This window comes from Mesoplodon bidens (assembly GCF_964165515.1).
Source record: "Mesoplodon bidens genome assembly, chromosome: 4".
Lineage (NCBI taxonomy): Eukaryota > Metazoa > Chordata > Mammalia > Artiodactyla > Ziphiidae > Mesoplodon > Mesoplodon bidens.
Window position 1 is genome coordinate 48858134 of NC_138160.1, and position 15227 is coordinate 48873360.

Consider the following 15227-nt stretch of genomic DNA (forward strand, 5'->3'; position numbering starts at 1 on the left):
TTGTAGTGAGGTGGGTGGACTCAGACTCTGTCATACAGAGTGGTAACTCAGAAAGAGAAAAACAAATATCGTATGCCAATACATACACATGGAATCTAAAAAAAAAAAAAAAAAAGGGTTCTGAAGAACCTAGAGGCGGGACAGGAATAAAGGCGCAGATGTAGAGCATGGACTTGAGGACACGAGGAGGGGGAAGGGTAAGCTGGGACGAAGTGAGAGAGTGGCATGGACATATATACACCACCAAACGTAAAATCGATACCTAGTGGGAAGCAGCTGCATAGCACAGGGAGATCAACTCGGTGCTTTGTGACCACCTAGAGGGGTGGGATAGGGAGCATGGGAGGGAGACACCAGAGGGAGGGGATATGGGGATATATGTATATGTATAGGTGATTCACTTTGTTATACAGCAGAAACCAACACACCATTGTAAAGCAATTACACTCCAATAAAGATGTTAAAAAAAAAGATGTTAAAAACAATTTAAAAAAAGAAAGAAAGCTGGGGAGTGTGTTGAATAAGAGACTTATGAGACAAAAACAAAAACAAAAGCAAACAAACAACAAAAAAAGATCAAGGTATGTATACCTGAAACTAACACAACATTGTAAATCAATTACACTTCAGGTTTTAAAAAACATCAAGTTAAACCTATGCTGAGTTGAAAACTCTTCTCTGAAACCCTAAGCTGTGTTGTTTAATGAGAACTAAAAACTTTTAGTGATGCCTGCAGCAAGAAACCAATTTGATAGTGGCTATGTAAAACCAAAGACTCTTAAATTCTGGACATTTTACACTTGTGAATTCAGTCTGATTTGCCTTTCAAAAAAATCCAAAGAAACTGTCCTCACTTGACAGCTTCTCTGAATTTAAAGTAATTGCTCCACTAACTCACATCATACCACATATCAAAACCACGGACAAATATTAGAGAATAGCTTCATAAATGAAGAGCTCAATAATGGTAAAAGATCTACATTGGAGAATAAAGACCTGGAAAACTGACCATAATTGTGTAAATTAATATATGAAATGAATAATTTACTTTCAAAACTGCTCTGTCTCAGAAGATGAGATTCGTATGAAACCTATTAAAACAGGGAATAAAAAGGAAACAAAACAACGTAAGAACGGTAGGGAGAAGAAATGACTTATGAAGAATATCCTTTTTACCTGCTTCAATTTTTTCTTCTTTTCTTTACTGGAGAGTTTGGCATCTGTGATGACTTCCTCCAACAATGCTGCCAGAGGTTCCTGAGAGCCATATACTCTTTGGTATTCAAATTCCTCTGGGCTAATTTGACGGCAAAATGATGGAGCAGACAAAGTGATATCCATATCAGCTCCTGGGTATTTTATCTGGGGCAAAGGGATTATTAGTGAAAGCGCATTTTCAAATAAGTTTCAAAAATTAATTCAGATCGTAGATCTCCTAGTAGGAATGATATGACATTCAATTTGGGAAAAACTATAACGAAAAGTAAAAAGTGTTTCCATAACTTCAAAAAAAAATTCACGTAAAGCCACAGTGTCGCATATGATTTTTTGCCTTTTTAAACCCCAAAGCCAATTTCATAAACAAAAAACCTTGTGCTCTCTTCTAATAAGATCTGAAATTTACACACAAACTGAACATATTGACTAGAACGATTCCAAACACACACAATGAACTATGTAGGTTCTTCCCACATCTGGAGAGTCTGTTCCTCCCTCCCTTGGGCCCTGACAAACGTACAAGTTTAGCTCAGCTGCTGTGTAGAGGGAAGTACTGCACCCACCTCCAAACATGTTCATAGCATGAAACTAGTGAAAACAAATGTGCAGACACTACAGGGCAAAAGGAAGAAGGGTGAAATAAGAGGGGAAAAGGTACCAAGATCTATAAATAAAAGCACCCATTAAAAATACTTAATTTCATCCAAATCAAAACTACAATGAGATATCACCTCACACAAGTCAGAATGGCCATCATCAAAAAAATCCACAAACAATAAATGCTGGAGAGGGTGTGGAAAGAAGGGAACCCTCCTACACTCTTGGTGGGAATGTAAATTAGTACAGCCACCTTCACAGCATGAAGGTTCCTCAAAAAACTAAAAATAGAGCTACCACATGACCGCATAATCCCACTCCTGGGCATATATCCTGAGAAAAACATGGTCCGACAGGATACATGAACCCCAATGTTCACTGCAGTACTGTTTACAATAGGCAAGACATGGAAGCAACCTAAATGTCCATCGACAGAGGAATGGATAAAGAAGATATGGTACATATATACAATGAAATATTACTCAGCCATTAAAAAGAATGAAATAATGCCATTTGCAGCAACGCGGATGGACCTAGAGATTGTCATACTGAGTGAAGTAAGTCAGACAGAGAAAGAAATATCATATGATATTGCTTATATGTGCAATCTAAAAAGAAATGATACAAATGAACTTATTTACAAAACAGAAACAGACTCACAGACTTAGAGAATGAACTTATGGTTACCAAGGGGCAAGTGTGGGGGGAAGGGATAGTTAGGGAGTTTGGGATTGATGTATACACAAAGCCATATTTAAAATGGAGAACAAACAAGGACACACTGTACAGCACAGGGAACTCTGGTCAATGTTATGTGCAGCCTGGATGGGAGGGGAGTTTGGGGGAGAATGGATACATGTATATGTATGGCTGAGTCACTTTGCTGTGCACCTGAAACTGTCACAACATTGTTAATCACTATATTCCAATATAAATTAAAAAGTTAACAAAAATTTTCAGGGTCCAGGAGGTTCATCTTCTCAAAAATATAGCACCTACTGTTCTTCTGCAGTGGATAAAATTACTACCATTATATTCATGTCTTTGGTTCAAGATTTCTTTTTTTCCCAGAAGCCACAGTTAAAACTAAATGTGTTAAAAGAATACAGAAGAGGAACCAAGATGGCGGAGTAGAAGGACGTGCTCTCACTCCCTCTTGTGAGGACACCAGAATCACAACTAGCTGCTCGACAATCAACGACAGGAAGACACTGGAACTCACCAAAAAAGATACTCCACATCCAAAGACAAAGGAGAAGCCACAATGAGACAGTAGGAGGGGCGCAATCACAATAAAATCAAACCCCATAACTGGTGGGTGGGTGACTCACAGACAGGAGAACACTTATACCACAGAAGTCCACCCACTGGAGTGAAGGCTCTGAGCCCCACATCAGGCTTCCCAACCTGGGGGTCTGGCAACGGGAGGAGGAATTGCTAGAGAATCAGACCTTGAAGCCTAGTGGGATTTGACTGCAAGACTTCGACAGGACTGGGAGAAACAGAGACTCCACTCTTGGAGGCCACACACAAAGTACTGTGAGCATAGCAACCCAGGGGAAGGAGCAGTGACCCCAGGGGAGACTGAACCAGACCTACCTGCTAGTGTTGGAGGGTCTCCTGCAGAGGCGGGGGTGGCTGTGGCTCACCGTGGGGACAAGGAAACTGGCAGCAGAAGTTCTGGGATGTGCTCCTTGGCGTGAGCCCTCCCAGAGTCTGCCATTAGCCCCAACAAAGAGCCAGGGAAGGCTCCAGTGTTGGGTTGCCTCAGGCCAAACAACCCAAAGGGAGGTAACCCAGCACCACCCATCAGCAGTCAAGCAGATTAAAGTTTTACTGAGCTCTGCCCACCAGAGCAACAGTCAGCTCTACCCACCACCAGCCCCTCCCATCAGGAAACTTGCACAAGCCTCTTAGACAGCCTCATCCACCAGAGGGCAGAGAGCAGAAGCAAGAACTACAATCCTGCAGACTGGAACAAAAACCACGTTCACAGAAAGACAAGATGAAAAGGCAGAAGGCTATGTACCAGATGAAGGAACAAGATAAAACCCCAGAAAAACAACTCAATGAAGTGGAGATAGGCAACCTTCCAGAAAAAGAATTCAGAATAATGATAGTGAAGATGATCCAGGACCTCAGAAAAACAATGGAGGCAAAGGTCGAGAAGATGCAAGAAATGTTTTAAAAAGACCTAGAAGAATTAAAGAACAAACACAGATGAACAATACAATAACTGAAATAAAAACTACACTAGAAGGAATCAATAGCAGAATAACTGAGGCAGAAGAATGGATAAGTTACCTGGAAGACAGAGGGTGGAATTCACGGCCACAGAAAAGAATAGAGAAAAGAGAATGAAAATAAATGAAGACAGCCTAAGAGACCTCTGGGACAACATTAAATGCAACAACATTCTCATTATAGGGGTCCCAGAAGGAGAAGAGAGAGAGAAAGAACCAGAGAAAATATTTGAAGAGATTATAGTCGAAAACTTCCCTAGCATGGGAAAGGAAAAAGCCACCCAAGTCCAGGAAGCGCAGAGAGTCCCATACAGGATAAACCCAAGGAGAAACACAGCAAGACACATAGCAATCAAATCGGCAAAAATTAAAGACAAAGAAAAATTTTTGAAAGCAGCAAGAGAAAAATGACAACATACAAGGGAACTCCCATAAGATTAACACCTGATTTCTCAGCAGAAACTCTACAAGCCAGAACGGAGTGGCATGATATACTTAAAGTGATGAAAGGGAAGAACCTACAACCAAGATTACTCTACCCAGAAAGGATCTCATTCAGATTCGATGGAGAAATCAAAAAATTTACAGACAAGCAAAAGCTAAGAGAATTCAGCACCACCAAAATAGCTCTACAACAAATGCGAGAGGAACTTCTCTAAGTGGGAAACACAAGAGAAGAAAAGGACCTACAAAAACAAACCCAAAACAATTAAGAAAATGGTAAGAGGAACATACGTATCGATAATTTCCTTAATCTTGGATGGATTAAGTGCTCCAACCAAAAGACACAGGCTTGCTGAATGGATACAAAAACAAGACCCATATATATGCTGTCTACAAGAGACCCACTTCAGACCTACGGACACATAAAGACTGAAAGTGAGGGGTGGAAAAAGATATTCCATGCAAATGGAAATCAAAAGAAACCTGGGGTAGCAATACTCATATCAGATAAAATAGACTTTAAGATAAAGAATGCTATAAGAGACAAGGACGGACACTACATAATGATCAAGGGATCAATCCAAGAAGAAGATATAACAATTATAAATAAATATGCACCCAACATAGGAGCACCTCAATACATAAGGCAACTGCTAACAGCTCTAAAAGAGGAAATTGACTGTAACACAATAATAGTGGGGGACTTTAACAACTCATTTACACCAATGGACAGATCATGCAAAATGAAAATAAATAAGGAAACAGAAGCTTTAAATGACACAACAGACCAGATAGATTTAATTGATATTTATAGGACATTCCATCCAAAAACAGCAGATTACACTTTCTTCTCAAATGCGCACGGAACACTCTCCAGGATCACATCTTGGGTCACAAATCAAGCCTCAGTAAATTTAAGAAAATTGAAATCATATCAAGCATCTTTTCTGACCACAACACTATGAGATTAGAAATGAATTACAGGGGAAAAAAACGTAAAAAACACAAACACATGGAGGCTAAACAATAGGTTACTAAATAACCAAGAGATCACTGAAGAAATCAAAAAATACCTACAGACAAATGACAATGAAAACACAACGATCCAAAACGTATGGGATGCAGCAAAAGCAGTTCTAAGAGGGAAGTTTATAGCTATACAAGCCTACGTCAAGAAAGAAGAAAAATCTCAAATAAACAATCTAACCTTACACCTAAAGGAACTAGAGAAGAAGAACAAAGAAAACCCAAAGCTAGGAGAAGGAAAGAAATCATAAAGACAGAGCAGAAATAAATGAAATAGAAACAAAGAAAACAATAGCAAAGATCAATAAAACTAAAAGCTGGTTCTTTGAGAAGATAAACAAAATTGATAATCCATTAGCCAGACTCATCAAGAAAAAGAGGGAGAGGAGTCAAATCAATAAAATTAGAAATGAAAAAGGAGAAGTTACAACAGACACCGCAGAAATACAAAGCATCCTAAGAGACTACGACAAGCAACTCTATGCCAATAAAATGGACAACCTGGAAGAAATGGACAAATTCTTACAAAGGTATAACCTTGCAAGACTGAACCAGGAAGAAAGAGAAAATATGAACAGACCAATCACAAGTAATGAAATTGAAACTGTGATTAAAAATCTTCCAACAAACAAGAGTCCAGGACCACATGGCTTCACAGGTGAATTCTATCAAACATTTAGAGAAGAGCTAACACCCATCCTTCTCAAACTCTTCCAAAAAACTGAAGAGGAAGGAACACTCCCAAACTCATTCTCTGAGGCCACCATCACCCTGATACCAAAACCAGGCAAAGTTACTACAAAAAAAGAAAATTACAGACCAATATCACTCATGAATATAGATGCAAAAATCCTCAACAAAATACTAGTAAACAGAATCCAACAACACGTTAAAAGGATCATACACCATGATCAAGTGGGATTTATCCCAGGGATGCAAGGATTCTTCAATATATGCACATCAATCAATGTGACACACCATATTAACAAACTGAAGAATAAAAACCATATGATCATCTCAATAGATGCAGAAAAAGCTTTTCACAAAATTCAACACCCATTTACGACAAAAACTCTCCAGGAAGTGGGCATAGAGGGAACCTACCTCAACAAAATAAAGGCAATATACAACAAACCCACAGCAAACATCATTCTCAACGGTGAAAAACGGAAAGCATTTCCTCTAAGATCAGGAAAAAGACAAGGATGTCCACTCTCACCACTATTATTCAACATACTTTTGGAAGTCCTAGCCATGGCAATCAGAGAAGAAAAAGAAATAAAAGGAATACAAATTGGAAAATAAGTAAAACTGTCACTGTTTGCAGATGACATGATACTCTACATACAGAATCCTAAAGATGCCACCAGAAAACTACTAGAGCTAGTCAATGAATTGGGTAAAGTTGCAGGATAAAAAATTAATGCACAGAAATCTCTTGCATTCCTATACACTAATGATGAAAAATCTGAAAGAGAAATTAAGAAAACACTCCCATTTACCCCTGCAACAAAAAGAATAAAATACCTAGGAATAAACCTACCTACGGAGACAAAAGACCTGTATGCAGAAAACTATAAGAAATTGATGAAAGAAATTAAAGATGATACAAATAGATGGAGAGATATACCATGTTCTTGGATTGGAAGAATCAATATTGTGAAAATGACTATACTACCCAAAGCAATCTACAGATTCAGTGCAATCCCTATCAAATTACCAATGGCATTTTTTAGGGAAATAGAACAAAAAATCTTAAAATTTGTATGGAGACACAAAACACCCCAAATAGCCAAAGCAGTCTTGAGAGAAAAAAACGGAGCTGGAGGAATCAGACTCCCTGACTTCAGACTATACTACAAAGCTACAATAATCAAGACAATATGGTACTGGCATAAAAACAGAAACATAGATCAATGGAGCAAGATAGAAAGCCCAGAGGTAAACCCACACACCTATGGTCAACTAATCTATGACAGAGGAGGCAAGGATATACAATGGAGAAAAGACAGTCTCTTCAATAAGTGGTACTGGGAAAACTGGACAGCTACATGTAAAAGAATGAAATTAGAACACTCTCTAACACCATACACAAAAATAAACTCAAAATGGATTCGAGACCGAAATGTAAGACCGGACACTATAAAACTCTTAGAGGAAAACATAGGCAGAATACTCTTTTTTTTTTTTTTTTTTACACGTTACACGGGCCTCTCACTGTTGTGGCTTCTCCCGTTGCGGAGCATAGGCTCCGGACATGCAGGCTCAGCGGCCATGGCTCACGGGCCCAGCTGCTCCACGGCATGTGGGATCTTCCTGGACCAGGGCACGAACCCACGTCCCCTGCATCGGCAGGCAGACTCTCAACCACTGTGCCACCAGGGAAGCCCCAGAACACTCTTTGACATAAATCACAGCAAGATCTTTTTTGATCCACCTCCTAGCATAATGGAAATAAAAAGAAAAATAAACAAATGGGACCTAATAAAACTTCAAAGCTTTTGCAGAGCAAAGGAAACCATAAACAAGACAAAAAGACAACCCTCAGAATGGGAGAAAATATTTGCAAATGAATCAACGGACAAAGGATTAATCTCCAAAATATATAAACAGCTCATGCAGCTCAATATTAAAAAGACATCCAAAAATGGGCAGAAGACCTTAATAGACATCTCTCCAAAGAAGACGTACAGATGGCCAAGAAGCACATGAAAAGCTGCTCAACATCACTAATTATTAGAGAAATGCAAATCAAAACTACAATGAGGTATCACCTCACAACAGTTAGAATGGGCATCATCAGAAAATCTACAAACAACAAATGCTGGACAGGGTTTGGAGAAAAGGGAATCCTCTTGCACTGTTGGTGGGAATGTAAATTGATAGAGCCACTATGGAGAACAGTATGCAGGTTCCTCAGAAAACTAAAAATAGAATTACCATATGATCTAGCAATCCCACTTCTGGGCATATACCCAGAGAAAACCATAATTCAAAAAGACACATGCACCTCAGTGTTCACTGCAGCACTATTTACAATAGCCAGGTCATGGAAGCAACCTAAATGCCCATAGACAGATGAATGGATAAAGAAGATGTGGTACATATATACAATGGAATATTACTCAGCCATGAAAAGGAACGAAATGGGGTCATTTGTTGAGACGTGGATGGATCTAGAGACTGTCATACAGAGTGAAGTAAGTCAGAAAGAGAAAAACAAATATCATATATTAACACATGTATGTGGAACCTAGAAAAATGTTACAGATGAACCGGTTTGCAGGGCAGAAGTTGAGACACAGATGTAGAGAACAAACGTATGGACACCAAGGGGGGAAAGCAGCGGGGGTTGGGGGTGGGGGTGTGATGAATTGGGAGACTGGGATTGACATGTATACACTGATGTGTATAAAATGGATGACTAATAAGAACCCGCTATATAAAAAAATAAATTAAATTAAATTCAAAAAAAATTTTTTTAATAAATAAATAAATGTGTTGCCAGGAAGGGGTTATTCCATGAAGAACATTCCATGCCTCAGCATCAGTTTACCAGGTCATTTAGGGACAACCCAAGAGAAACAGACCAGAACCATAAGGAAAGGAGGACACACACAACACTTAATTTGTATTTGAACCAAGAATTCTGGAAAAAGTAGAAAAGGGCCAGAATAAAAGGGTGAAGCCCAGGTAAAATGTGACAGCCGAAGCCTAGGACATGAGAAAAACACAAGATATCTATGAGTAAAGGGTACAAGAGGAAGAAGAGGGTTACAGACAAGGTCAACAGAAGGTTGGTGTCAAAAACAACGCTGACTTCACTGTTAATCTATCCCAGGGTCAGCCCTGAAACTGCTCCAAAACAGTTCACCAGAACAGTCCAAGTAACACTTCGTTTTCAGAAAGGTACCACCTTAAATGTGTTATGATGGAGGGGCTGAGTACCTTGTGCGAGAGAAGAGAGATGTATAGGCTTTGAGCACTAAAACAAACAATTGTTTGGCAATTCTAATGAGTGTGTACTTCTAAGAGAGAAAATGTAACTGGACAATTGGGTAGTTACTGATTTTATTCAGGGCCATCACAGCCCCCCTTCACAGGTCATGCTACTCTGCAGTTAAGTTAATCATCACTCAGCCTTCTGATCTTCAGCTGACAGTGAAGGGCTCACAGGGTTACGTTCCTGCAATACAAGCCTGTGCCATGTGAATACACAAGCCCAGCAAGGATGCAGAGCAACGGAGTCACTGCTATCACTTTTCCTTACAGAAATTCAGTGAAAGTATTTCTTTTCATTTTTATGGGTTTTTTTAAAGTTTGGCTCATAAAATATCAAGGGGAGGTGGGAGATTAAAACAACAGTAATATTACACTTTTCACCCATTTAAATGGCAAAGGTATGTATATTAATAATAATACCCAAAGTAGGCAAGGGTGTAAAGAAATGAACACTTTCTTATACCAACAATGGGAATGTAACTTGGAACAATCACTCTAAATGGAAATTTGACAATATGCAATCAATGTTTAACACACATTCATGGTCTTTGACTGTGAAATGCCACTCCTAGGAATTTATTATTAGAAAGTAATCACAGATCGACCAAAAAAAAATCCAACTATAAAAATATTTACTGTTATAATGCTTGTAAAATGGAAAAAATGGAAACAATATAAATATCAACCAAAGAATGTCATTTAAATAAATTATGGTATATTCATATTATGGAATATTATGTTACCAATCATAATGATATTGTGGAATATATAACAATAATGTTGATAATAATAACAGCAGCAGTACCAAATGAGATACTTACTATGTGATAAACATTATTCTAAGCACTTTACATGTCTTAAGCCATTCAATCCCCAAAATAGCCTTAGGAGGTAGCTATTAACTATTGTTATCCCATTTTACTGATGAAAAAAAGAGATGTTGGGGCAGATGCTAAAGCAGAGAGTCGTTATACAACATGCCAAGGTCATATGGCTAATAAAGGGCACATCAGAAATACAAACACCATTTAGTCTGTGCTACTGGCCGTTCTGGGTCAATCAAGAATATTTAATGGGGGCTTCCCTGGTGGCGCAGTGTTTGAGGGTCCGCCTGCCGATCCAGGGGACACAGGTTCGTGCCCCGGTCCGGGAAGATCCCACATGCCGCGGAGCGGCTGGGCCCGTGAGCCATGGCCGCTGAGCCTGCGCATCCGGAGCCTGTGCTCCGCAGCGGGAGAGGCCACGGCAGTGAGAGGCCCGCGTACCGCAAAAAAAAAACAAAAACAAAAAAGGAAGAATATTTAACGATGTGGAAACTTCTTCTTGTTGTACTTTTAAGAGAAAGCAAGTTATAAAAGAGGAACAAAGGAAGGAGGGAAAGAAGGAAGGAAGGGAGGGAGAGGGGGAAATAGAAAAGACTCTTAACACTGAACATTTAGAGTTACTCTGATATTTTTTAGTGTGTGTTTTCTCTATTTTCCAAATTCCTTCAATAGGAAGATTTTTTATTTTAATTTTTAAACTGCACACTGAAAACAGATGGTTATTTACGTTAATGATACTTTGGGAGCTAGCAGCTCACTGGTCCTTAATTGTGGAGCCTCAAACAATGCTTAAGGGGAAAGAGGGCCAGTCATTCAGGAGACAAGCAGACCTGCCTGCCTTTACCCAACGTTTCTGCTCCTGCAGGCTGACATACAAACCCCTCTGGGGGGCCCACGTGATAGTAATACATTACATTTCTTTTGCATCATTTTAATATAATGACTGCAACGACAAAAACAATAAATACCTTTCAAAAAGTATCTGCCATATGACAGACATTTGTGCCACGCGTTTTACAATGTAGTGTCTACTCTTTACAACAAGTTCATCGAGTAGGTACTGACCATTTTAACACTTGCAGAAACTAAAATCCAGAGGGCTTAAGGGACTTGCCCAAAGCCACATAACCAGGCAAGTGGGGAGCCAGGAGTTTGGCCCAGGTCCTTATGGCTCTGAAGCCGGGTTCTTCTACCATACCATGCTTTACAATGAGGCAGTATGGCATAGTAGTTACGAGCACTGATTCTGGAAAACGATTTTATCAGTTTGAATCCTAGCTCTGTGACCTTGGACAAATTACTTATGCTCTCTGTGCCTTAGCTTTCTCATTCAAAAAATAGCACCTAGGTGGCAGGGCTATTATGAATCAAGACTTTATTGCACATAGATCACTTCCATCAGGAAGTATATGTAGATTCTGAACAAACCCATTTTAGGAATTTGCAACCAAAAGTATGCAGCATTGATCAACACAACAAAACCTAGTGGGCATTCCACAAATTTTCAAAAATAACAAACATGTGCAGTGCCTACTATGTGCCACGCCCAGTTGTAAGCACTTTGTACAAATTAACTCACTCAATCTTCAAAACAAAAAATGCCAAGAAGCCTAGCAAACTTACATAACTTTCTACTGGCAATTTTATAGTACTGGTAATATCCCTTCCTTTACCTGGACTCTTCGTAGATGGGCCACACGTTCCTCTATGGAGGTCTGCAAGGCCAAAGGGACTTTCAGAATGTCTTGGTAATTGTCCATCAGAAACGTCACCAGCCTAGCAGCTAATAAGTCATCCAAGTCCACTTCATCTTTGGAACACAAGATGCAATGGGAAAACGTCTGAACCATCTAAAAAAAAAAAAATAGGGGGGAGGGAGGGTGAATTTTTAAATAAACATAGATGAGGTTTTTTCCCTATTCTGAACTGAGTGCCATCTAATTTGCAAAAAGCAAATGTGCCTAGTCAGTGAGAAATGGCCCACAGCACAGGGTGCACATCTCAGCTGGCACCTGGCCACACCTGGTCATCTCAGATGAGCTGATCTTCTCATCAACCAGCATGAACAGAATGTGCGTCACATCTCACAGAGACTTAGCAGAGATGCTTGTCTGAGCAGTTTTTAAAGGCACCCCCTTTTACAGATGGTTTTAAATATATATATTTAAACAAATTCTGAAAATTATTATCACCATCACAACTTGGATCATGTAGCACTTTTAAGTTAAAAGTACTTTATAGCCATTTAGTTTAATAATATCCTAATTTCAGTATTGTCTTATTTCGTTGTTTAAAAAAAAAATTTGCTAGCACAATCTATGTGCCTCAACGATTAGTTTTTCCTAGCTAATTATTATTTTCTTCAGGATTTTGTATGTACATTTGACAGTCACCTTTGAACAAAACCATCAGAAGTGCATTAGGTGATGAAATACAAAAAATATTATATCAGTTGTTTCCATAGAATTCATTTTAACTAATCCATTCTTAATGCAATCCTTTGGATGGACTTTTTTTTCCTTTTCCTACTAATTTTATTGTTGACAATTTTTTTTTTTTTTTTTTTTTTTTTTTTGCAATACGCGGGCCTCTCACTGTTGTGGCCTCTCCCATTGTGGAGCACAGGCTCTGGACACGCAGGCTCAGCGGCCATGGCTCACGGGCCCAGCCGCTCCACGGCATGTGGGATCTTCCCAGACCAGGGCACGAACCCGCACCCCCTGCATCGGCAGGCGGACTCTCAACCACTGTGCCACCAGGGAAGCCCATGTTGACAATCTTATTTCAAAATCTATAAGCATGTAAATGAAACAAGTCAGGCACAGAAAGACAAATACTATATGATATCACTTATATATGGAAACTAAAAAATACAAGAAACTAGTGAATATAACAAAAAAGAAACAGACTCACAGATATAGTGAACAAACAAGTGGTTACCAGTGGGGAGAGTGAAGAGGGGAGGCGCAATATGTGGAATCTAAAAAAATGGTACAAATGAACCTATTTACAAAACAGAAATTGAGTCACAGATGTAGAAAACAAACTTATAGTTACCAAAAGGGAAAGGAACAGAGGGATAAATTGGGAGATTGGGATTGACATATACACACTACTATATATAAAATAGATAGCTAATAAGAACCTACTGTATAGCACCTACTGTATCTATTCAACACTCTGTAATGACCTATCTGGAAATAGAACCTAAAAAAGAGTAGATATATGTACATGCATAACTGACTCACTTTTCTGTACAGCAGAAACTAACACAACATTGTAAATCAACTATACTCCAATTTAAAAAAAAGAATTACAAATTATTATGTATAAAATAAGCTACAAGGATATATTATACAGCACAAGAAATATAGCCAATATTTTATAACAACTATAAATGGAACATAACGTTTAAAAATTGTAAATCACTATATTATACTCCTGCAACTTATATAATATTGTACATCAACTACAATTTTAAAAAACCTATAAGCATGACATCATGTAATTCTGTTTAATAAGACTTCATTTCATCAACATACTGCAGATGATACTTTATCTTCACTCACATATATGTACAGAGGGAGAGACACACACAGAGACTTTATCTGGAGACTAGGGACCCCAGGGGATCTGTGAGTGCCTTGAAATTGTATAGAAAATTTTACACATGCGTTCTTCTGGGGAACAGGTGCAAAGTTTTCTTCAGCTTTACAAAAAGGTCCATCAGCCCACCTACCCATCCACTCACCCCCCAAAAAAAGGTCAAGAATCACTCTACTGGGTGCTGATTTGTCCTCAGATCTTATGCCACACCTCTAAAAGTCGAACAGTGGACCCTCAGGCATACACAATGGTTCACCAACATATGGAAAGGATGTACATCCCAATGAAACATCAATTTTGCTCTAAGATATTTTTTGAGGAAAATTAATAAATTTTGCTAGTAAATAATTCTAAACCTAGACCCTATTTTAAAACACATGCTGACATGACAAAGTAGAATTCAAAATTAGCCTATGTTTTTAAGCAAAACTGAGAATATATTAAGAAATATCCTCACTCATGGACCCTCAGATCATACCCTGAAAAATACACATTCTTTCCTTCCAAGTTGTCTGGTCTAACTCTATAGTTTACTTCTTCCCTCTTTAATCCATGATATATGCTGCATCTTCTCCTACTGGTTATAGTAACAAAGGCTTTGCGACCCTTTTTGTCCTGGGGGAGAGAATGCTGTTTCTTGACAGGCCAGTAATCCTTTCTGTCCACGCTTCCCTCTCTTTGTGTTGACAGCAGGCAGGATGCAGCAGCTATCTCTACACTCAGGGTCTACCCCTACTCACTCTTTACTTTTCATTATGTTCTTTAAGTCACTAAGACCAAAAGCACAATACCAGTCTGGGTGGATTCCAAGCCATGGCTCTTTAAGTGAGCCTGCCTTGTACCTTCTTCTGGTTGCCAAGCTAGTAAACTTTACTCAAGTGAACTTTAACCCCAAAACTCCAGTCCTCATAGATGTTAGAAATCAACCTACCAGTGTTCGGGTGCCAAAGCCATCACATAGTGGTGGCATCTCCTTATTTAAGCAGATCCTTGCCATCATCCTCATCAACAGCTGTAACTTTCTTCTATTTTCAGGAGGCAGGAGGAGGCAGCAAATTTGAAATGCTTCAATGGCCATTTTCTCTTTCTGTAACAAACCTGATTTAGAAAAAAAAAAAGGTTTTAATCCTTTAAAAACCTATAGCCTACCTGACTCTACTATGTTCACATTTTTACAAAACATGTATTACTAAAATTATATAAAGCATGTTTGCATGTGCAATTATACTGGGCTAACTGACATAGATCCACTGTCACAAATCTGCAG

The 15227-nt window shown here is 38.9% G+C and overlaps 1 protein-coding gene across 2 annotated transcripts in view; it reads right to left on the reverse strand.

Annotated features, from left to right (window-relative positions):
* Positions 1-15227, reverse strand: part of DEPDC1B (DEP domain containing 1B) — a 113448-nt gene that overhangs the window by 4494 nt on the left and 93727 nt on the right. Inside the window, exons 8-10 of one of the 2 annotated variants that reach the window (XM_081233386.1) lie at positions 14892-15058; positions 12028-12204; positions 1177-1362 (exon numbers count right to left, since the gene is read on the reverse strand). In XM_081233386.1, the coding sequence (XP_081089512.1) occupies positions 1177-1362; positions 12028-12204; positions 14892-15058 (530 nt within the window). Of the gene's footprint in view, positions 1-1176; positions 1363-7610; positions 7969-12027; positions 12205-14891; positions 15059-15227 lie in introns of those variants that run through there. The other variant, XM_081233387.1, reaches the window with a different exon arrangement.